The sequence below is a fragment of the Saccostrea cucullata genome, unplaced genomic scaffold (genome assembly GCF_032062105.1).
Source record: "Saccostrea cucullata isolate Sc308-1 unplaced genomic scaffold, CSIRO_AGI_Scuc_v1 ctg93, whole genome shotgun sequence".
Lineage (NCBI taxonomy): Eukaryota > Metazoa > Mollusca > Bivalvia > Ostreida > Ostreidae > Saccostrea > Saccostrea cuccullata.
The window spans coordinates 287,804-313,568 of NW_026935164.1; the positions used below are offsets into that span (position 1 = coordinate 287,804).

The 25,765-nt window shown below is 33.5% G+C and overlaps 3 protein-coding genes across 7 annotated transcripts in view; 1 reads left to right on the forward strand and 2 right to left on the reverse strand.

The window, feature by feature from the left end:
* The first annotated feature begins 5,635 nt into the window (after positions 1-5,635).
* Positions 5,636-12,445, forward strand: LOC134242063 (fatty acid-binding protein-like). The gene is made up of 4 exons (XM_062724085.1): positions 5,636-6,010; positions 6,145-6,323; positions 9,150-9,251; positions 12,286-12,445. Exons 1-4 carry the CDS (start codon positions 5,935-5,937, stop codon positions 12,334-12,336), a joined length of 408 nt encoding a protein of 135 aa, XP_062580069.1. The 5' UTR covers positions 5,636-5,934; the 3' UTR covers positions 12,337-12,445.
* A 695-nt stretch (positions 12,446-13,140) lies between these two features.
* Positions 13,141-14,446, reverse strand: LOC134242073 (RYamide receptor-like). Its single transcript, XM_062724094.1, has 2 exons — positions 14,123-14,446; positions 13,141-13,455 (listed from the first exon to the last, which is right to left on the reverse strand). The coding sequence occupies exons 1-2, from the start codon at positions 14,315-14,317 to the stop codon at positions 13,159-13,161; spliced, it is 492 nt and encodes a 163-aa protein (XP_062580078.1). The 5' UTR covers positions 14,318-14,446; the 3' UTR covers positions 13,141-13,158.
* A 1,729-nt stretch (positions 14,447-16,175) lies between these two features.
* LOC134242053 (FERM domain-containing protein 5-like) overlaps positions 16,176-25,765 on the reverse strand; it is a 34,052-nt gene continuing 24,462 nt past the window's right edge. Inside the window, exons 11-17 of one of the 5 annotated variants that reach the window (XM_062724069.1) lie at positions 25,416-25,451; positions 23,506-23,594; positions 23,019-23,096; positions 22,823-22,891; positions 22,515-22,609; positions 21,794-21,832; positions 16,176-20,326 (exon numbers count right to left, since the gene is read on the reverse strand). In XM_062724069.1, the coding sequence (XP_062580053.1) occupies positions 19,599-20,326; positions 21,794-21,832; positions 22,515-22,609; positions 22,823-22,891; positions 23,019-23,096; positions 23,506-23,594; positions 25,416-25,451 (1,134 nt within the window). In that variant the 3' untranslated portion in view covers positions 16,176-19,598. Of the gene's footprint in view, positions 20,327-21,793; positions 21,833-22,500; positions 22,610-22,822; positions 22,892-23,018; positions 23,097-23,505; positions 23,595-25,415; positions 25,452-25,765 lie in introns of all 5 variants that reach the window. The other 4 variants (XM_062724071.1, XM_062724072.1, XM_062724070.1 and 1 more) reach the window with 4 other exon arrangements.

The following is a 25,765-nucleotide window of genomic DNA, read 5'->3' on the forward strand; positions in this document are numbered from 1 at the left end:
TAATGTGTTATGTGATGACAATGAATCTCTGTTACGATGATACAATTTTAAATGAGTTTTAAGACACAAACAGCAGATTTTCCCCAACATGTTCTTGGTTTTCCTTCTGAAATCCTTATCCATCACAAAATAATTTATCGGATGAACAGCACAGTTGGTGAAGGCGAACCAATGAGAAAACATCCAGAAGACTTGTAGGTACTCCTGACTCATCAGACGGTTGTTGTTGGTCCCCACGATTGTAATTATATGGAGAGGAAGCCAAGAGATTGCGTAGGATACAGCAACGCAGATGAGCACCTTGACGGTCTGAATAAAGAGAAAAAGATTGTATAAGAATTTGTTACATAGATAAAACTGAGCGGTAAAATAAATGCTTAAAAATATCGTTGGTGAATAAATTTTAGATGGTTTTTGTATATAATATGTGCTTAAAAAACAAAAATTGTTTTAATTAAGCATGAATATGAGTAGTACATACCCGTCTTTTTGCTGAGTACATTTCTTTGATTTTCTGAGGATGGTTTTCTCCTGGTGGTTTTCGTGCCCAGACAAGGCATCCAATATAAAAGTTTGAAATACATAGTATAAAAAGGGGAATTATGTATTGCAGGACCATTATTGCAATGGTGTAGTAGAGTCGCTCTTTGCTGGAGTTCCACTCTTCCACACACATTTTTCGTGATTGAAACCCTACATTGAAATGTTGTACCTTGGAATACATCGCTATCGGCAATGCAACCAAGAAGGAACACAACAAGGTGAGCAAATATGTGACCTTGCCCTGTACAGCTAACGACACTTTTTGTGGAGATCGAAAAATCACGTAATGTCTATAGACAGTCAACAACATCAGAGACTGGGAGCGATGGACAACAAGCACCAAATGAAGGTAAGCGGAAAACGGACATAACAAGTCAAAATACGGCCAAGACTGGTAGAGATGCTGACCTATAACTTTAAAAGGAATCGAAATAATTACAAGTCCTAGGTCACTAACAGCAAGACTGCTGATGAAAATATTTTTATTTCTCCAGTTCTTCTTGGGTCTATAATGCCAAGTCATGACTAAATTTCCAGGCACTGCAATAGCCGTTGTAAGAATGTATAAGCCAAGGAGAATCCACTGCACCGCTAGTCTTCCGTTTGAAATATCTTTAGAAGAGTCACTAATTATCATATACGATGTATTGAAATAATCATATGTAAAATTAAAATCTAATATCCATGTATATTCTTCGAGCTGTGCCATTTTGCAAAATGATTATAGTCTTAAAGTTATGGAATAGAAATACTTTTTTCCAACCCACTCGTTAAATGAATAAGGATTTCCTCGTGCTTTTATAACCAATGGAAACAAAGTATTGCAAAAGGCGAGAAAACAATGTGTGAATATCAGTGATATATTCTTAATGTGGGTAAATTATGTAGGAGAACAAACAAATCCAATCATATTTTAAAACCCTTATTTAGCAATTTGATTCAACTGTTTTCAAGAATTCATTTGAAAACAAGCTGCTACTCTTTCTCGGTTAATTTCTTAGTAAAAGAGGAAATTGTTTAGAACACGTATCCGTAGGTTTTGTAAAACAAAATGACAAAAGGCTTAATATTTTTATAACAAAAGGCACAACTAAGGGCCTTAACGGTCAACTGAGTATAATATAACCTAGTGAAGGATCAAATAAACTTAATAATCAAATTTTTAAAAAAAAACTTTGGCCCTGAAATTAATATTAAAAACATTAATTGTTTAATTGTTGTTTTATGTCACATTCGAGAATTTGTTCACTCATATAGGGAAGTCACCATATACCGGTGACTGGCTTCAAATTTTGACCTTTACTCGGCACTGAGGGCCATTGAGCAGTGGACTTTTGCGCGAACTGGCTTATGAATACATTCAACGACTTACTTTTACATTTTTTAAACCTGTGCTATGTACGGATGTACAGAATAGATAATAGGAAAGAAAAAAATTATAGTGGTTAAACATGTAGTTTCGGTTTTACATGTGGGGACACTTACGTTATTTACAAACATGAAAAATGATTAGAGACAGAATGACGTGACTTGAAATACATTTTTTCATAAAAGATAGTATCTCCTTTCATTTTTCATGTTCTGAAGGAATCAAATAAAGAAGAAAAACATTCCGAAATGAAAACTTGGCAGGAGTTTGTAAAGCTTAGAAGGGAGCGGTTGAGAATAGTATTGTTGCCGTTCCCTTCCTATACAACGTAATATGTGCTTTGAAATGACCTATTATTATCGTTTTATTAACTTAAAAACTAAATATTTATATTGCCAAAAAACTTTCATATATTTCCAGGTGTAAAAGAAATCCGTCTAATATAAAATCCGTGCTTTTCGCAAAAGTCCCGAAAGGGATCTTTATCGTGGCAACGCCTGTCGTCACGACTGGACCTCAGTTTTTAAGGTATCATCCGAAGGACCCGCAACTTTCATTTCAAAGTGCTGAGCGCATGACGAAGCCAGTGTTCTTAAATTGATGAAATAGCCACAAATGTCTGTGGGTTGGGAAAAATATTATTTCAAGTTATATTGGCGCGAGAGGTACAGGTGTATGATGTGATGGTCTTTTAGCACTAATGAAAAGAATCCAGAAAAGCTTATGCGATAGTATTTGTTTTAGCCTTTCTAATCAAAATTTGTCCGTGAACCCTCCTGAAATATAACCTGATGTTGAACCTCTGATGTTGGTTCTTTAATCAACAAATTACTTAATTGAACATATTCATTATTCCACATCTTATCTATCATATTTTGGACGACATGAGCCCCAAATGGTGACACAAAACTATGAAAAGACATAGGCTTTTCTATGTCACAATTGCTTGTACCTGTTGGAGCTGGTTGAGTTGTAGATTGTTGGGATGCAACTGTATCAACAACTGAGGCGACAGATACTGGAATGGCTTCAGGGTTTGTCTGCTGGGCTGTTGATGAACTCAGTCCTGCAATGGAGGCAATTCCGGCGACCGATGATGTGGAAGTCGCATTTAATGTAGATATGGGGACTACCACTAAAGTCTCTGGCTGCATGGGTGTTCTGACATCTTGAGATTGCGTTACGGAAGGCATGATAGCTACATTGGATCTGGTCCTTGCATATGGACTCCTCCCCTTCGATGCCCTTGACTTGTTCGCTCGTAACATGGCTCATAAAACAAAAATAAATTTTTACATTATTTATTTATTTTATTATTTTTTATTATTATTATTATTATTATTGTTGTTGTTTTTATATATGATCATTGGCAATTTAATTATATCAATTTACATATTTTGATTAAAAGTATTTCAAACCAATATTTATTCAAGATGACCGATACCAAATGCCAATTTGTGCAAGTTCTTAATGTACTTTAGCTGGTCAACAATCACTGATACACCGGTAAATTAGTCTGAAATAATTCATCAAACAATAATTCTATGTACTTACTTCACTTGTTGCGCAAGTACCTTCTTTAATTTGACGATGAGCGAGATAAAATTCTGCATCAAAATGTTCCCGGTCTAAAGCTTTGGAGAATGACGGAAGAGGAAGCTGGCAGTGAGCATGCTCAATGATGCTAAATTAGTTGTACGAAAGAAATTAGAGTAATCCTTCTTGACCCATAATAAAATTAAGACGCAAATTGTGCTCGAAATAACCCGGCTTATCCATATGAGATAAACCCAATTATCGTTGTGTTCGTCGTGAACTTTTCACATTTTCATCTACTGGGTGAAAATTTTCGACTAAACTTGGTGCAAAGTATCCTTAGGTGAAGGGAATTCAAGTTTGTTCAAATGTAAAGCGAAGTCTTTCAAGGGGATATAACAACAAATTTGCGAAAATTTATTGGCATCATTTATAAATCTTCTTCTCAAGAACAATTGGGACAGGAAAGATGAAATCTATGTCGAATCATTCTCATGGGGTGTAGATTCGAGGTTTTTTTTTTAATCATGACCCCTGAGGGTAGGGTTAGGTCACAATGGCCAATCAACGGACTAAACTACACAAATCGTTTTTAAGGTATCCATATTCAATGAATTTTAATGCATAACAGATATATATTGGCCGAATACTCAGTATATGTAGACATAGTGTTCATATGTTTTAGTACCAATATGTAAGAGCAGAATGTGTCCTAATTTTTTACTTTGACCCGTCCTTGAAGCGTTATCCCCCTTTGCTTTTAATTAATAAAATTCATTTCTAAACATATCTATCTGGTAAAAAATTATTATTTTTTTTAACGTTTTTCTATTCTTAATGATTATATACATCATTCCACCACAGCATTTTTTGATATTCATATTTAGTATTTTAATTTTTATTTTCAAATATTTGCTTGTTTCCGTGGAACTCAATGCATTCTTCATTGATTAAATACTGCTCCGGAAATTATATTTTTGAAAATTTCTTCTGGTAAATCCTTTTCTATTCTAAACTGCTTTAAATTAGTTTTTTTTCATAATACGGGATGGATATTTAAGGTTAGAAAATTATGTCCTATTATGGGTCGGATACCTTAATTTTTTTTTCAGGGGGGGGGGGGGGTTTGTTTATTTCGATCAACAATTTTACCAAGGTTCCTAAATTAGTAATTTCTGGGGGGAAAACAAAAGACTATTCCTTCAACAAATTTGATTGATTTATGTCCAGGTCTTCATTAGAGACTTCTGATTTATATGCTTGAGACTTTGACATTATACACAGCAGACCAATAATATTTATCATAAATATCGCTTAAAAATATGCACTTCGACTGAAAAAACATTGCGTTCAGCGACGACACTGATGGATTTGACAGTTATGCAGTTCAGTTCGCGCGTTACATTCTAAACGCCACGCATTTTAATTGGCCAATTGGGGCCCGCCCATTTTGCATGTGGCTGTTAGAACAAGATCACTCAGTGTTGCTAGCATGATTTAGGAATGCATTTAAGCAGTTTTATGTGATATTGACAACGGGTTTGTTTTCTATAAAGAAGAATTCATTAAGAGCGATGCCAAATTAGTAAGGGGTTGATGCTTACGTCACGGATTCGATATCCACTGTGGGACGTGGAGGTCGGTCCTTCGGTGAGACCGTAATAACTGAGGTCCTGTGTAGATGCAGGTACAAAAAAGATCCCTCACTGTTCAATGGCGATGAGTGCCGAGCATAGGACAAAATTTGTATCCTTCCGCCGGCAAATGGTGATGTCTCCATACGAGTGAAAAATTCTCGAGAGGGATGTTAAACAACAAACAATTTATCATAGGTCTGGGTCGACCACCCTTGATAATACTCGTATGGTCACTAAGTTTTTAATATTGTCAAAAGAAAATTTTGCATTGTGTAGTCCATTTCAATCCCTTGTATTTCAGAGAAGAAAATTGAAATAGAAAAACAGATTTAGTACATGTGATGTAGAAGAGTGTTGGTCTCATTAAATTCTTTGAATTTTCGGTTCATTAAACTGAAGCTATTCTTTTGAATAAACATAGTCATTTGTAATGTAAACAATTAAACTGTGTCAAGGCAATTTAGCTGTTTCTTCTATACCGACAGTTGACTTCAGGAAATTGAGCAGCATGATGATATTTTTGTACCATTTCCACACATTTTAACACTGTCGAACGTTTGCATTCGTGTCTTTGTACTTTTATATATGCAATGAAGTGCAATTCATCTCATATCGACCAATGTAGAAGAAATCGCAAAATGGAAATGGTACGTTGAGGTGTAATCTCTATTATCTTCCATTATCGCTGTATAGAGCAGGTGCCCTGAACAAGAAAAGACAAGGGTCATAACATTAACCTGCACTCCAAAAACGAAGATAGAGGGAAAGGTTATTTGTCACTACTTTAAATATTAGCCGAATTAATTGTCACTATAGGGTTGAAGACAGGTACTAAAATCTCTAATAACAATGGCAATTTCGGGGTTGATTGGGAAGTGGAAAGTGATTTCTGAGGAAAATCTAGACGAAATCTTCCAGGCATTTGGTTTGTATATGTAAAACTTCATTGTGAATATCGAAATGGATGTCAAAAGCTGCTCATATTTTTTTGTTAATTAAAAATTATATTTTATCTTAAATGTGACCAAATTCTAACATAGATCTATACAACACTGGCAGGTGTGGACGACGAAATGCGATCAAAAGCAAAAGAGGGTCTAATTCAGCCAATCCAGGAAATCAATATTATAGACGACGAGTATTTCATTAAGACTACAATCGGCCATATCTCCACTGAAGTCCGCTTCAAACTTCGCGTAACATTCCCAAGTTCTTCAATGGATGGCAAAAAAATCATGGTACTTTTTGGAAAAGGGGAAGAAAATTCACATAATGAATTGCACTGCACTTAGTTTTGATTTTATGTCTTCAAAGGTGTCATTAGAAAGCTCAGATATAAAGAACTATATGCGGTATACTGCATATCTATGCCCCCACACAAAAGTCAAATTTTGAAAAATTCTTGAAATGTGCTGAATTCTATAAATTGTATAAGAAATATAAATTAACAGAACATATTATAGCATCGTCGCAAACCACGGCCAAAATGTACGATCCTCTCCCATTCTGGTCATCGTCGCAAACCACGGCCAAAATGTACGATCCTCTCCCATTCCCATAGGAGAGAGCTATATGCGGACTCCGGACCGTGGCTTGAGACGATGATATTATACATTTATTGCATGATAGTGAGGGAAATATGAATAATTATTCAGCGAAGAAATATCATATTCCCCAAGGGCTTCGCCCGAGGGGAATATGATATTTCTTGGCTGAATAAGTCTTCATGTTTCCCGAACATTCATGCAATGAATTGTTTATCATACCGAAACAAGCAAAACCTTTGAAATAAACAAAAACTCTCTTGACAAAAACTCTCACTTTCATTGTTCACATAAAGTAACTATAAAACCCTTTGTTCAACACATTTTCATCAACATTGTGACGTAAACCAGGTTATTGTGACGTCTACTACTCTCGGGAGTCTTCGTTCAACGAACGAGAACTATATTGCGGGAAAATACACTAGGTGTTCCGAAGAGGTGGAATATAATGAAAAGCGTGCCGACGACCGTGAAATATGAAGTTTTACGGCCCAATCACGTGATAACGTAGAACCAAACAGATAACGCGTTGTGTAGAATATTTATAATGAGGTATAATAATATAGTTTCAAAGTAGTTTACTGACAATTTTTGTTTTTATGACGTCACAAACTAGTCCGATTTTATATCATTTTTTTAGAAGAGGACAAAATGGACAAAATTTTAACAATTTTAGCTTTAAAATTTATAGAGCACAAGTTTGCTCAGAAACAATATTTACATATTTTATTGATATTATCATTCTTCACATTATATCAAAATATTGAGCCTGATCAGACCTGCACTCGGTGATTTTTACTCAAAATATCAACGTAATATATACCTTTTCTGCAGAAATCATGGAAATTTTAAATTAACGTCATTTTCGTGACGTCATTTCAAACATATGACGTAATTGCTTATGAAAATATCCAGTGCTTTGAAGTCAGCATATATCCCCGTGTTTAAGAACATAATTAAATATTTCTTCGTCAAAGTTTGATTTTGGGGGCAAATATTGGTTATTACCGAATAAAGTTCTTTGCTTGGTATATGCAATGGAAGCTTTATATTAAAATATTAGTTATCAACGCTTTGGCTGCTGGATACAAAAAAAACGATTTCTAAACAAAAACTTAGTTTATTTGATTCTTGAACTAGATGCAATGGTTGTAAGCGATACAATTTTAGAGACAAACAGATAGCAGATGTGCATTTATCGAGATGCCCTATGTACATTTATGGATACATATATAATACAGGTCCAAGTTGGTCATATTTCTAGATGTATGGACGGTGTTCCTTTCGGGTCAATCGCACCTTCGCAAAAGAGCGATATAAATGTCACACTTTCGCCTTTGCAACTTTGTTTAGCTTATTATCGTTATTCATTGTACTTAACTTTTAGTGGGCTATATTTATTAGTTATTTTATATGTCACTGTGTGTAGGTTTTTATTTAATTACTGCAATCTCTTTCTTGCGAAAATTCCCGCTAGAAATATATTCGCAACAGAGCAGATTCGGATGAGACCTTAAATACCGAGGTCCTGTGTCACAACAGGCGTTAAATATATAAATAGGTCCTGTGTCACAACAGGCGTTAAATATATAAATAGGTCCTGTGTCACAACAGGCGTTAAATATATGAATAGGTCCTGTGTCACAACAGGCGTTAAATAAATAAATAGGTCCTGTGTCACAACAGGCGTTAAATAAATAAATAGGTCCTGTGTCACAACAGGCGTTAAATATATACCGAGGTCCTGTGTCACAACAGGCGTTAAAAATATATCGAGGTCCCGTGTCACATATACCGAGGTCCTGTGTCACAACAGGCGTTAAATAAATAAATAGGTCCTGTGTCACAACAGGCGTTAAATATATACCGAGGTCCTGTGTCACAACAGGCGTTTAATATAAATCGAGGTCCTGTGTCACAACAGGCGTTAAATATATACCGAGGTCCTGTGTCACAACAGGCGTTAAATATATATCGAGGTCCTGTGTCACAACAGTCGTTAAATATATACCGAGGTCCTGTGTCACAACAGGCGTTAAATGGCAAGATAAAGATCCCTCACTGTTTAATGGCCCTGAGTGTCGAGTAAAGGTCAAGATTTGAAGCCCATCACCGGTACCTCTCTATATGAGTTAAAAATTCTCGAATCGTACATGTACATGAAAAACATAGATCAACGTGGGAGAGGGCTATCTAGGTTTTTTTAGAACTTGTGTCCAACCCCTTTGACGTGTTGTCAATAAAATATGTTCAAAACAAAAAAAAAACATAAAATCAATCAATGGCAGACACCATTTTTACTTTAAAAAATTATCTTCAAATGACCTTACCCTCCTCAAAGGCTAAGGAGCGATACGAGTATCATACATTCGCCTTCGCACTTCATCTTAGTCGCAACTTCGCCTTTTTGCTGAATCGCACTCACATCTTTGTCCTTAATGCGACGGGTGCGAGTGGCCACATCGGAACATGCACCATAGGTATGTTAACTAAATTTTACTACAAGAAAATATTTTGTAGGTAACATACAGAAAGAATGGAAATGCACTGGAAGAAGTACAACAATACGGTGATCACGAGGCGCTAATATCCCGTATTGTTAATGGCAACGAACTTGTATCGGTAAGAATTTTATGTGAACAATCTACAGAAATAAGTAAAAATTTCACTTAGATCAATTACCTTGTGACTTAAAATATTTCGATTTAAAAAATTATTTAATTTTGTATCTATGGATTAAAACCTCTGTTTTGGGACATTTTGTTAATAATCAGTATTATGTTCGCATGGGTAACGGGGACAAATCAGGGGATAAAACGGTTTGATGCCTCATCAACCTTCTTAGCTCACCTGAGTCTGAGCTGAAAGCTTAAATGAAGTTTTTTATTCACTCGTTCGGTGTACGTCGTTCCGTACACTTTTTCACATTTTTGACTTCTCAAAAATCACTTGGCCAATTTCACCCGATTTGGCATAAAGCATATCTTGGTTTAAAGGGATTTTAATTTTACATTAAAAATGCTCATATAAGTCCATTCAGAAAAGTATTTCAGGGCCAGAGCGATCACGGAACTCTAAAAACATCCGAGATGGGATCAGGTACCATAGAGTCGGTCAAAAGCTCTACAGAGCTTATGTTAATTGTTGTAATAATCTGACTTTAAATAAAATTTTCTGATTCAGAGGAGTGGGCATTCCCTGCCCATCAGTCACAGCCGCCCTGCTTTTCTCATGATCGAAAAACTACAAGTCAAAAATCAGTAGATAATTCAGTGTGTAAGTAACGGGCTAACAGTTAGTAAGAAAAACATCAATTAGAATTTGACTTAATGATAGATTTTTATTTGCTGACCAGGTCAATTTATCGACCAACTTGCGAAATGGGAACTTTAAACGAGACTGTTGATATTATACATTTATTGACTAAGTTAGAGGGCAACATGCGTTTTGTCAGACCCAAGAACCAAACTATCTGCCTGAGGCCGTTAGACCGAAGGCAGACAGTTTGGTTCAAGGGTCCGGCAAAACGCGTTTTGCTCGAGGACTCAGTCAATAAATGTTTTGTCATACTTTTCATCTGATTTCAATTATTTTGACACACATGTATTTTGTACTGTCTTCCATGATGTAACATCTGGTGTGTCACTGTTGAACACCAACAAATGAAAATGAGATTAAGGTATCCGATCCATATTAGCCTCAGATTCAATGGAATTGAATGCCTAAATATGCATGGGCTGAATACTCAGTGTAGTTAGAACTAATTTTCATGTTTTAGTATAAGAATGTAAGAGTGGGACATGTCCTAATTTAGACCTTTTCCTGCCCTTGACGAGTTATCTCCCTTTGATTTTACTCAATAAAAATTAATTTAAAAAAAAATATATCTGGTAAAAAAAATATTTCTAATTGTTTTTCTATTCCCAATGATCAAATACATCTTTCCACCACGGCTTTTTTTTGATATTTGAAGTATTTATTTTTTTATCTTAAAAACTTACTTCCTTCCATAGACTTCAATGCAATCTTCAATAATTTATTTCTGTTTAGGTAATAAATTTTTTGAAAATTTCTTTTGGTAAATCCCTTTCTACTCTAAAATGCTTTGAAATAATATCAGGATATTTTACAAACAATTGATATTTAAGGTTAGACATTTTGGTCCTAATATGGGTCGGATACCTTAAGTTCCGCCCATTCTGTGACGTAAGCGGTCCAACATCTCACTGACCAGTCCAACATCTCACTCAGCGGTCTAACATCGATTGCCCGCTCAGCCAAACATTAGAAATGTTAGTCTTTCTTTCGTATAGATTTGTATAGGAGCAAAATTTTAAAGGTATAACAATCTGTTTTATCAATTTTTTGGTCAATAACTTGCCTCGTTTTTAGAAATTAAAAATGCAAAGCATGTTCTTATGTATCGAATAAATTGAGAGACATAACCCCATATGAGGGTGATAAGTACAGTGTATATTGCTAAACAAGTTGACCTTGGAGTTTGACCTACTTTTACACAAACATTCCACACTTTTACTTTGGCCATATCTTTTGAACAGTAGATACCAGGAGTTTTACACTTCATATGTATATTCTTTATGGATAGACCTTTCATTGGATACCAACAATTTTGACCTTGGTCTTGGTTCCGTACTTATCAAAAAATTTTCACCTTGATCATAACTTATAAACAGTTATAGCTAGTGCTTTCATACTTCACATATGTAATTCTTGTAAAAAAGACTCTACATTGGATACCAAGAAGTTTGACTTTGACCTCCAGCAAACTTTGACCTTAACTTTTTAAGGGTTAGAGCTAGTGTTTTCATACTTTACATATTTAATCCTTGTGACAAGACCTTTCATTTGATATCATTTGATAGCTTTTTATTTTCTTTTAACCTTTACCATAACTTTTGAATGGTTAGGGCTAGGACTTACATACTTCACATATGTCTTCTTTGTTGCAAGGGACTTTCATTGGATGCCAATTATCTTGAGCTTTTTCTTTGACCTGCTTTTTCACAAACACAAATTTTTTTTAACCTTTACCATAACTTTTGAATGGTTAGGGCTAGGACTTACATACTTCACATATGTCTTCTTTGTTGCAAGGGACTTTCATTGGATACCAATTATCTTGAGCTTTTGGCCTTGACCTTGAAGATTTCCGTACTTATGAAAATAAACTTTAACCTTTGCCTACTTTCATATTTCTTAAATGTATTTACAGTGAGAATACCCTACTTGGGTACCAATATATTATATTATAATTTGCATATAGGAAAGTTTAACCTTTGGCATGTTGCCATACGGGGCATCAGTGTTTCACAAACACATCGTGTCATAGTTGTTGTGGTCCAGCTGCTAAGGATGTAGTTTGGAAAACTTGAATTTACTCTTTCAGAGTGCAGTAATTAGTTGCCCTAGTTCACAGAAAAATCACTCTGTGTCCTTTTAATGAATCTGTAATGGTAATGTGATATATTTAAATTAATCTAACTTGTAGCTGTATTTCGAACATTTTTAAGAGTTAATAGAGAATTTATAAATGTCAAATATTTTAATACGGGTGTGTTTTGATTAAATGGTAATTTATTATCGTAAATGCCATTGGGTTTTAACGAATGTCTAACAGTATTTTCTTCATTTTCAGACCATTACAGGAAAAGGAAAGACAGCCATTATTCGTTATACACGAGTGTGACATCATCAACAAGATACCATTTCAACCTGTCGAAACTCAAAGTTAAATTCTATTGGATTCTCAAACTATTTTACAAACCTTTGATTTGGGTTATCGACAATGATTGTATGCAAGATTCAATTTTTAAAAAAAAATAAAATTGGGTGTTTTAAAACCGTGATCAGTTCGTGGTTTGATAAAAAATATTGGTTACTTGGTGGTTTTTTGATTTCTTTCTTTCAGGATAGTGTATTTATATTTCATGGGGCCATGAAATGGTGGGTATTTGATAAAAAGAAGAAATTAAACGAAAATATCAGTAATTTTCATTATTTCATACAAATTGGGAATAATGAAATTTTCATCTACTCAGTATTCCCTGGTTAAAACAAATTAAAGTGTCTATGAAATGGCTTGTAACGAGGTAAGTACATACATCGTATAATGGTAATTGAGACTCCTTGTTCTAAGATATGCATGATTGTCTTTTTAAATAAGATGTGAAAATTCAATAATCTTAAACACCCTTTCCCCCTTAAATTAAGGTCCTTTGTTTCCTATTCCTTTGCCATACGCTCAGCACCTTGAAGTGATAGTTGCGTTCAGGACCTTCGGATTATACCTTAAAAACCGAGGCCCCGTGACACAGCAGACATTGGCACGATAAAAAAAACACACTGCTCAATGGCCGTAAGTGGCAAGTAAAGGTCGAAATTTGAAGCCCTTCACCAATATATATGGTGACGTCTCTGTGAGATGAGTTAAATATTCTCAACGTAAAACAACATACAACCAATCAATCTTTGTTTCCTATTCGTCTTTTATTCAATATTGCATAAACTGTTAACAACCTGTGTCTAACCGATGCATCTGAAATTCCGCAGTATTGTTAAGATACGAACAGCATGGTGATCGGAACAGTTTCATTGTTTTCTTCCTGAAGTTCTTATCCATCACAAAATAATTGATTGGATGGACAGCGCAGTTAGTGAAGGCGAACCAATGAGAGAACATCCAGTGAACCTGTAGGTATTCCTGGGACATCAGTTGCTGGTTGTTACTGGCTACAACAGTTATGACGTGGAGAGGTAGCCAGGAGAGGGCGTAAAAAACAGCCACGCAAATTAACACCTTCACCGTCTGAAAAAAGAAGAACATGATGTATTTAAAAATTGTATTTTTTCAATTGCTAAAATTTGGATTTTGGTTAGAAATTAACAATTTTTGTACCCCGCTTTTGCAAAAGTGCATGGACATAGATTGAGTCTTATTTGGCGGTCTGTTACAAAACTGGGTGGTGCAGAGGTTGAACGTCTGCTCTCGAATCCACTGTGGAATGTGGAGATCAGTCATTTGCAAACTCACATAACAGACGCAAAATAAAGCATTTCAAAAAAATGTGTCGTAAAGCAAGGGAAAGGTCTGCCCATTCCCATGAAATTTTCAAGATGCTCGAGTTTGGACAGTTTATTTTTTTTTATCCTCGCAATGCCAGGGGTCTGAGTCGAGAGCAGTTTTTCCAAAAGACATACACCACCACCTCAACCACCATTTTGAAACCCCTGGTTACTAGCTTGAGAAGATATTTTTCTTTCAATTGTGGCAATACGTGTGACAAGACCTTTCCTAATGAATTATGATTTTTGACTTCATGACCATGCTATTTTACCATGACCAACAATCATTCTCCAAATGTTCTCTAAACTTAAGTTTTTTCCCTTTATAAATCGCAATGTCTAATTTGTGATTTTTTTTTTTAGAGAATTCAGTTGTTAAAAAAAAAAAGTAAGGAAGTAAAATGCTTTACCCGTCGTTTTTCTTGGTCCAGCTCTTTGATTCTCGTGGGATGGTTTTCTCCTGGTAGCTTACGGATCCAAACAAGAATTCCAATATAAAAATTGGAGAAACATAATATAAGAAGTGGAATAATATATTGAATTATCATTATTACAATGGTGTAATAAAGTCTATCTTTACTGGAGTCCCAGACTTCTACGCACATGCGGGTTCGAATGTGAAATGCTACATCAAAGTATTCTACTTTAGAATATATGGCAACAGGCAATGCAACGAGGAAGGAAAAAAACAATGCTAGCACATACGTGACTTTCCCTTGCAAAGTAAGTGAGACTTTTTGCGGTGATCGAAATATCACGTAATGTCTGAATACAGTCAATAGCACCAAGGACTGGGAACGATGGATAACTAGTATTAAGTGAAGGTAGGCTGAAAATGGGCACAAAAATTCAAAATATGGCCAAGATCGGTAAAACTGCTCGCCTACCACTTTAAACGGAATAGAAATGAATACAAGTCCAAGGTCGCTAACAGCAAGACTGCTGATGAAAATGTTTTTATTTCTCCATTTCTTCTTTGGTCTATAATTCCAAATCATTGCGAAATTTCCAGGCACTGCAATAGCCGTTGTGAGCATGTATACGCCAAGGAGAATCCATTGAACCACTTGTCTTCCATGCGATGTGTATCTATACGAGTCACCTATAACCATGTATGATATATTGAAATGATCATATGTAAAATTATAATCTAATACCCATGAATATTCTTCCATTTGTGTCATGTTGTTATGATCTGATTGATATATGGTTTTAATTTTTTATACCCAGCTCCTTTTTTAATCGTTTATTAGTGCTTTTTAACCTTTATCCAACAGCCAATAGAAACGAATAAAGAATGTGATAAGTTTTCCAAGAAAAAGCATGTTAATATATATGTGTGTGCGTTTGGTTAGTTGGACCTAACCACGCCCAGTAATGAAAGACACTGAACTCCTTTTTTTTTATAAGAGTGATTAAAAGATGTAATTAACTGATGTATAATTTCTAGGTGAAACTTAAACAAGATCCTGAGTGATCATTTATCTCCCACCCTCAACCCACCTCAAATCACGGTCATTTCATATCAGGGCCAATATAGTTACAAATTCTTATATTTAAAAAAACTCGTGATAAAATTGAGATGTATATATATATTATGCAATTTTCCTCCTCTGTAAGCACGAAAACCCTATTAATATATTCAGGTCATGTCCCTGAGAAAAATATTCACAGTTTGAGGTAATTCTTGGATTCTGCATTTATACAAGTCAATTGGAATGCAATTTGCATCGTAAAATGACTATATCTCCACGTTTAAAGACGGCATACTTGACAGATATCACACTTGATGCATTGGTTCTTCTTTTGGAGTAGATAACCCGAGTTCACAAGCTCAAAAGTCAAGTACAGATCCAACTGGAAATAGAAAGATGTTAAGTGTTCGATTTATTAAAACTCTTTGCTTGACAGGCATGAAACTTGGTACAATGATCTGGTTTCCCCAGAGAATTATAAGCATTTGGCCACAATGACAAAGGCCAAGGGTCACAATGAACTTAGGAATATTATACATTTATTGACCGAGTTCGAGGGCAACATGCATTTTGTCGGACCCAAGAACCAAACTGTCTCCCTGAGGCCGTTAGGAACATAGTCAAAAAATGTTTTGTTTATATACCTTTCATTTTAATCTTTTTACACACATGTACATATGTAACATGCTTTTGTACTGTCTTCTGTGTTGTAACCTCAGGTCCGTCACTGTTGAACACCAACGAATGAAAATGAATTTAAGCTCCACCCATTCTGTGACGTAAGCGGTCTAACATCTCACTCAGCAGTCCAACATCGATTTTTTTATGCCCGCTCAGCCAAACATTAGATATGTTGGACTTTTTTCGTATAGATTTATATAGGAACAATATTTTAAAGGTATAAGAAAACTGATTTTGTTATATGAAGTCACAAGAATCACCAATTCTGAACTTCTTTCAAATAAGTGGAAAAAAGCAACTAAACATAATTAATTCTGCATTTTATTCAAGTTGATGCAAACAAAAAACAATACAACTAAATGGTCAAAATTTCCAATTCCATATCACGGCTGATCTCAGACCAAACTACCTACTGCAACAAAATATTCTTACATTGGAGTGAAAAATCACAGACATTTGTATAAACAAGTGATGGTACACTTCTAAACAACATGCAGCCAGAGTTGATAAAATATCATCTTTTTGAACACTATTCAGTTTAATAAAGTAGTTTTACATCGCAGAGAATGTTGTGGTATATGTTCATAGGTCAAAATTTTGTTCAGGTTATGAATATAATTTAAGCCACTAGTACAAAATAAAATTTTAGAAAGCTTATGTATAATTTTTTTTATATATATTATAATGTACATGTAATAATAATACAGATATATTATTACACTAAGGACTTAAAAATTTAAATAAAGGTTAGTGTCATAAATGAATAAAATGCATTCTACAGTTTTACAAAAAAAATTATGTCAAGTAATGAGTACCAAATGGTCCTCTGAATATCTCTGTATAAAGAAAAAAAACCGCAGCTTTGACCCTCAGAATCACTAAGTCCTTCAGAGCTGTAAAATACCTATACAGTCAATATCATTATAGGACAACTATATCTGGTCCACAACCAATACTAAAAATCATACATGGTCTATGTTATGTGTGAATTTGTTCAGGACAAAGCATGAAGAATGAAAAAAAATGTCTGAACCTCCTTGCATTCATATTATGCCTTCCATTTTAGTAAGCATTTTACTTTAATCTGTATCTACTATCACATAAAAATTAGTCCAATGAATGCCCTGGTTTTACATAAAATAAGACAGGCCTAACTCACTTTCTTCAGTGCTTTCTGCAATAAACTAGGTCAGAGAAACAACTCCATGACAGTTGTCATTTTGGCTGAGTGCCCATCCATACCATGTGTTCTCAGACTGGCCTTTCTGTGTTTGCTGTTCAGCATTGTCTTCCTGTTTTCTGACAATACAGAGATCCATAACTGACTTCAAAATATGGTTCCCCACACCATGCAATGGTTATCTCTTGTATATTTTTGTAGCTTTTTTCACAAACACACTTAAAAAACTAAGTACAGGAAAAGCTATGAAAAATACTAACAGAAAACGAAAATCCTTACAAAGGCGAAAAAAGAAAACCCAGCTGATGTTATGTACTGCAGAAAGCAGAGAAATACATTCACATGAACACAGAAAAAGGGCAAACAAAATTATATAAAAAAGGCTACATTAAGTTACATATTTTCTGACTTTATCAACATTAAAAACAATGAGAGTTTGTTTAAAATACATTATAATTTACCCACTCATTCTGTTTCGTACACATTAAAAAGAACATATCAATTTGCTTACTCAGTGAACAGATCTGTGTGTTGTTGTTGTTTTCTTCTTGTTACTGTAATTTTGATTTTTTTTTTTCTTTTGGCTTAAATTTCTGTTTGATTCTATTAATGAATTCAATCAAGTTATTATCTTTAGTGTAACCTTACTGTTGAACAGTGCGAAAATTTTTTTTGGAAATGTCTTTCAAATAAATCATGGCCAAAATTTACTTAATCACATCACTGCTTGTAGTGAAATTTATTGCACAAAACTAACATACAATAATAAATTTATTATACATGCATGCAGAACAATCAAAGAAAAAACACAAATTTTCTATTCTATTCTCTTTGTACACAAAAAGTATAAAAAAAATATTGGCATTCCTTTTTTTGAATCTGAGAAATCCAATGTCTTTTTGTTTACTACAACATGTAATATAATTACATTAATGTTGAGAGCAAAAATTCCTCCCCATTTGGAAACTTAACTACAATCCGTGAGATTTTCCTGGAATAATACTGTCTTTTCCTTAGATCCAAAAGATGATAAAAGACTGCTAATTTGACACAGTCATGAGTGGTTTTACAAGGATTTCTGTTATAAAGTCCTTAATTTAGTAGTTAGCCCAACAATAATAAATCTTTTCATGAAAAGACAGGCCATTTGTTTGGGGTAAGTGATCAACTTCAAAATGCCCATAATGCCTTTACTGACCAGAAAACATAAGTCATTATTGTCAGTCTATTACAGTACATACTGATTTTTTTGTACATGGTTATAACAGAAAAAATATGAAATAGAAATGTTTATATCTAAATGATGAAAATGCTGCAATTCCCCTCTGAACTTGTCATTTGTTTGTTTTTTTTTGTAACTTCATTATTTTACCCAAAGATCAAGATGACACACCCTTTAATATATTTTGAATGCCTGTACATGTATACTGAATTAAAAACTATTGTAAATACTACAATCGAATTTATTTTATAGCTTAATTTTTTCAAATTAATTTTTCAATTAATGCACCTTCAAGAGACTAGTAAAAATATGTACGAAAGGAAAACACAAGTAAAATATAAATCACAAGAAAAAAAAATTGGTCCAGCTTGCAAAAAACAGTACAATAAAATATAAAGTTTTAAAAGTTATAATATATTACTTTAAAATGTACACGTAACATATAGCGATGGTTTAAAATATTTCATAAAACACAAATAACAAAAATGTTGATTAAGCATAATGATATAAATAGAAATATATTTTTCTATGTAGACAAATGAAAAAAATTCTGCTAAGTCACTATTTTCAAAAATTTTAATAGATACAGTATTTTTCTTACCCAAGAGAGACAAAGGGCTAAAAAATGAATGCAGACAGCAAGGAAAATGCATATAAAAGCATATATAAGCTCAGTGAGACCTTATGAAAAAAAATGAGACCTTGAAATACACACTGAGAAACTAACTGAGTGAGATTAAGAAAGCTTTTAGTTTGTGAGAATAAAAAAACTGAAAGTTTATAGATTTAAAAGCTGAAAGTTAGAAATGATTAAAGCTCAGATTCTAGAGAAGATAACAAAGACATAACAAAAAAATTCAAAAGATATGAATGTAACACAAGATAGTTCAATCATAAGCTTTAGCTGCCGTTCTCAACCCTTTCTAAAAATAGCAATACTTTAAAGTTCACTTTACTGAAGTGTCATTTTTACACCTTTCCCTCTTCAAATGTTATAATCCACTTTTTTCACATAAAAGATTCAACATACATGATTGTAAAAAAAATGAACAAAAAATGCAAAAAAGCGTTTTAAAAACAACAAATGTAGTAGTGGAGTAAATGTTTTAAACATAAAAATAAATGAAATGTTTCTATTATGGAGCAATATTTCTTCCATTTTATTTGCAGTTTATGTACCTACACATATATATTCCATAAATTTAGATATGTAATCTCTTGTCTTATAGACAAAGTCCCACTACCAAAAAGTAGAATAGTTCATCACATTAGCTCTCTCTGTGGTGAACAATGTGTGAATTAGCAAAAATCTCCAAAGTTCCTACAACCTAGGACAAGAAAGAATTAATTCTGTCCATGACATAATCTCTGACAGGATTGACAAACTGCAGGTGCTGTCTGAGTTGAGTTAGCAATGGATGGTCTAAGTTAGAACTCAACAGAGTAATGGCTGTGACTGTTAGGGTGAGAAACACAAAAAAGAAAGTAAAGAGGAACATCCTACAGCAGCCACCTCCCGTGCTGGTGGTCTCCACCGCGGTGCTCTTTGTGGAGTTACCCACGTGATTCTGTGTGAGTGGTGCTGACAGGATGTTATTGCTGGATTTGGGCACTGTGGTGAGGACTGCTTCTTCCTGTACTTCAGCCTCAGGCTGATAAGATCCAGAGAAGCTACTCTTCCTCTCAATCTCTTCCTCCAAATCCTTGATCTGATCCTCTAGGCTGGGCTTCACTACCTCCTCCTCATCCTCATCACTGTCTGAAATCTCCTGACGACCTTGACCCTCCTTGACTGGGGACTGCTCCTCAATCACTGTATGGTTAGGCTCATAGGGGGGCATCTCATCACTTTGAGGGTTGAGAACCGTAGCTGGCAGACTGCCATTTTGTTTCAGAGGTTCTGTTTCTGTGGCAGTAATTTTCTCTGGTTCCACCACTTCAGACACCACGGAGTCCTCTGGGGTAGCTACAGGGGCTGCGACAGGGGCTGTTACAGGGGCTTGTACAATGTCTGCCTTTATACTTGGTTCTTTACTGGGTACATCCACAGCAGACTCTAAAAAAAAAACATGAACAGCATAAGTGAAATTAAATACCAAAGCAAATCAAAAATATACCAAAACTAGGTTTTCCAAAAAACAGCAGAAGATATTTCTCATCTCAAAATAAAGCAATGTCTGTCATTCTAGTAAAGAAGAAAGTCTGAACTAAACAAGTTTACGATTTTAAAATTCTAGCAAACCCAGCACTGATAATATTTTTTTGTTTATTTACTTCATTTAAAGGGTAAATTGATATAATTAAAGTAAAGAGTTTCTTGCTTTTGCATTCTTTCTTCTAAAATTAAAAGCCATGCTGTGCAGAGTAAAATATTTTGTAGAACAGATGTGGCTGCAGGAGATTATACACAGTCATGTTATTTGTAAATAACTGGGTTTCAAGTTAGTTCTTAAACCAGAACACATTCAGTACCAATCAATATACAGGGAAGATAATGTATATACTTGCAAATAAGTCAGCTTACAAGACAATCATTTTTAAAATATTTCCTTATTACAAGTATTTTAGAGGAATTTGATACAGACCAAAATATACATAGGTAGGTACACTTTTTTTTTTATTTGTTTTGAACATATTTTATTGACAATAATTATATGTCAATGATTCAATGCTTATGTTTACATTTTTAATTCTCTTTGGTGTGAAGTGATTTATATTTTCAAATCCCTGTACTTTTCTTCAGATAAGTTACATTATGTGAAAAGCCACAGCAACAGCTACTTTTACTATCAGTAAAACTGCTGAAAGTGTGTGAATTTTTGTTTGTAATGTTGGGTTTGTATGGTGTTCAATGCACTGTAACCCTTATCTAAGTGTTCGTGTCATTAGTGTTTGAAGTGCTGTAGCTCTCCCTAAATTTTATGAACAAAATAGAAAAGGAATGTAAATACAATTTTAAAGCAATATTTGACTCCCCAAAATTTAACTTTTATGCAAGTATACAAAGTAACTCTGTGTATATATTCATCTATTTGTTAACTGTAAAATTTTATTAAGATAACATTTTCCAATTTTTTTCTGATCTCTGAGTAATTGTAAATGACTGTCAATTTCAAATTTATAGTTTAATAGTGACCAATGGCAATTGAAGATAATCTAATTAATTAACAGACATTGCGCAAAGATCGTCTTTGAACTAGGATGAAATGCTTGTTTACACAAATTATTTATAGTACATTTGTATATCTTTGTTTTTGAAATCTTAGTACCGGTACATTTATGAAATAAAATATTTAGATGATAATGAATTCATAATACTTTAAGAGTCAATGGAAATTATGAAAACATAAAACTTGTGAAAGAGAATTACTCGAATTCTAAACAACATTTTGTAAGTATATTTTAAGTTTAAGGAAATTGCAAAAACAGTTTTTGCTCTAATACACAAAATCTCAAACATGCTTGGTCATCATTAGTATAATCATACAAATACTCAGAGAATAATATTGGCCTGAGCACTTACCCCTGCGTAACCCCTTGTTAACCCTGTATTTTCTTTTATCTACAAATAACATGCAAACATAGTGAACCTACTCACAACACTGCATTACTTACTTGGTTTATATGCTATATGCATAAAAGAAAAATATAAATTGACTTATTAAACAAATGCAAAGAAGCCAGGCTAGTGAAGGGAAGGTTTCATTATGCCTTCCAAGAGTTGTATTTGATATCTTTGCTGTTAAACTTACATGTTAACAGTCTAAAATTAATGCTTAAAATTCTACCATTTTCACCAAATTCAAATCATGCCTTTGACAAAATGTAGAATTATTTGATGTTGGCTTATAACATGTCTTTTTATTAATATAGTTTTTTTTTTGGCAAAAATTTTCTCGGTTCTCTCCTTACTGGCTAATTATACTGTTAAAGCTCAGAGGAGTATGTGGAATTCTGAACATTTTTTATTTTTTTTTACATAACAACCATTGGAAGGCAACTGGTGTGTAAAAAAAATAATAATCCTAGCATTTTACCAGATTTTACCATAGTTCATATACACTTATCATGCAACAAGCAATAATTACAACAAACTGGAAACAAATAATAAAAGGGAAAAATTACCATGAATAGCACAAAAAATAACATATCAGAAATTAACAAAGGAGATATTAACGCAAGAGGATATAATCCCAGATAAGGGGGGATTCTAGGAAAATGTCTTGTGACATCTCTCCACTTACCCTCCTTAATTGGAATCTCAAGTGTCATAGATTTATGTTTGTTTGGAGAATACTTGCTGTCTGGTTTTCTACCATAGTTTGGCAAGGAAGAGGTTCTAAAAATTTAAACAATTCTCACATATATTAAAGTATGCAAACTAACCTTCTTAATATATAATTGTGCTTAATTCATCCCACCCCTTTCTTTTTTTTAAATTATAAAAAAAAGATTCAAATATCATTCATCCCCCCCCCTTTTTTTTTTTTATAAAAGCACAATGTACGTTATGCACTCTTTGTTTTCAGTACTATATAGTATTTGAGCTGACCTGTTAAAATTGGGTTCATTTCTCTTGATCTCCTCACTGGCAGCAAAAGCCTCATTTTGACATCTTCCACTGAAAAAAAAAACAGATGGAAAAAATCAGTTTCAATTTGTATCGACTGATTCAATATCGGTTCATACATGTTACTTTATGCCAAGTTTATCACTGATGTAGAGATTATAGATACACTGATATGAACCTGAATCTAAACTTTGAGCCCCTGGAGAACAAACTGTGTCCTGATCGTAGCTTGGGTGGATGGGCTGAGTTCTGTAACCTGTAAGAATTGCCAATGGTTTTCTTTATATATAATCTAACTGTACAGTTTACAGATAAACAAAGTATCACCTTAACAATGTACTGTATTGTTTACTTTGTGCATTTAAAGCAATTTAGGGAGACTAACTTCCATATACCAAAACCAACCAGACTGATCATGTTCCAATATTGTAATTCATTAATTAATGACATATTAAATAAAAGTACACAAAAATTACACAAATGAAAGCAGTCTGGGAAAAAAATTTGAAAAACCTTTATTTTGGTACCAAATAATTCATATTGTTATTTTATACAAAAGTACTGTACGCATAACCATAAAACATTTAGAGAAGTGTTTGTTTGATATGCAGAGTTATGACGACACATGACGTGAACATGACGTATACCAGTACTATTTAACTTACGTGAAGAACAACTGCTGCTCTACAGCACACTTCCAGAGATATTTGCAAGCAGCCAGGGTATCACATTTGTAACCTATTGGTTTCTGCTTCTATTAAGTAAATAAAGACATACAAAAATAAACTACCAAAATGTCATCTTGAAATAGCTTATGATAATTTTATGTATGAAATTTATAACAAGGCTCTGATTTACAATAGCAGTTGATGAATAACAGTAAAAAATGTTTCTTTTTTTTTTAAATATTAAACAAAAAATATTAACATCTGGAAGCACTAGTGTTTGAATTTTAAATTTGTTAATTTGCATGTAAACTGCCAATGACAAACTTATTTCTATATACTGAACCCTAGTACATGTATATGTATACCATCTCTGACGTCTGTTTTACCCTTTTATCAGAGTGTGAATATTAACAGTCATTAAGACGTGTAAATTTTCTAGTGAGAGAGTGAAACAGATGCCTTACTGCAGCAATGTGTTAAAAAGATTAATTATCGAAAGAAGAATCATGCTATAAATCACCATGTTTATATATATCTACATATAATGATATACACGTATTAGTCACCTTGTATAATTGTCCATACACTGTGAACAGAAATAATTAACTTGTGATATCCTGTGTTTTTTTTCTTACATTGGGTTCAGTGATTAAGGATCACTATATTTAGTACATAACCTACATTATGTATCATTTTCACATTATAATTTTTCCTGAGCATTGACTTTATTGATATGTCACAGTCTATTCTAGATATAGGCTACCTGGGTACCTACGTTATGTAAACTAAACTCTGAGTCAATGTGATCTACCTTACCAAAATGAAAGATTTCTTTGGGGAATGCACTACCTACTGTTCACATCACCTATACATGTACAATATTACATTATACAAGTACCTAGTATATATCTTTCATTTTCAGTCATGGAAACAGTTTTGAAGTTTATTTTTATCTACAAAAGTTTTGTAGAAGTCCATGTGTCACTTGTTGCCAAAGCATTTTGGAACAATAAACTATAAAAGCACAGTATTGTCATTTTATGTTTAGTGATGTGTGCAATTCAAGCCTTAGTAGCAAAATGTTAACATTAATAATAACAGAGCTCCCTGTGGCTCATGCCCATGCAGCTTTAAACAGTTGTGAAAATTACCACAGTGATTGAATATTAAAAATTAATTATCATGTAAGTTTCAATCATTAAACTGAAATATTTGTACAATGAATTATAAACAAATGAGTAATGCTTGCCCATGCCCCTTTAAACTATACAAAAATAAGTTAAGCCTATTTATGACAACTGACCCTTGTCTAGTACAAATTTTAAATGCTGATGGACATGAGAGGGACATGTTCTGTGATTACTTTATTGGCCACATCTTGATGCAGAGGTCTTTTTAAAATAAGAACAGATGAAGCTACATGTATATAGTAAGTCATTATGATTTAATATTTTTTTAACCATAAAACAAAACAATATGGAGGAATTATTTTCAAATCTTTTATGATCGACCCACAGTAGTATATAATTTTCTTAATTTTTTTTAAAGTAATAAATATAAACAAATAATCTTTAATAAGAATAAGAAAAAACATCCCACTTTTATAGAAAAACACTGAAACCATGCACTTCCCTGGTCCAAACTATATATATAATGCATTTTAACTATAAAATACTGCAGCATTGTTCACGTCTATGTAGATACTAAAGAATAAAGGTGCACATTTTACTATACATCTGTACTGAAATGCCAGGCAACCAGTTATAAACAGCAAAATTGTTTACACTATAAATACTGGCAGATAAGGTATAATATTTTTGACCTATTCATTCCCAATACAAAATAATAACCACATGCACCATAAAAATACACTTCTCTGTTTAATCAAAGTGAATCAAAGTTATTACTTCAATGGGTCCCGTACATATAAATGAAAGGTTATGCTAAAATATAATAAATTCATCATTTCTGGAATTAAACAGAATTTTAATATATTTCCAATATTAGAACAAACTGTATGAGATGAAATTGATTGACATTTTTAATTGTACAGTCACTACAGTGAAACATGTCTAACACGAAATGTCCTGGGAAACAGATTTTATATTGGAATAGACAGGATGTTGGATTACACAGTGTAAGAACAATGGAAAATAATAAAATGATAATGTAGTTTAATGTCAGAATACACAGTGTGATGGATTGCATACGAGTAGGTTTAGACAGTGTTCACTGTAATTTGCAGTGAGGAGAAATT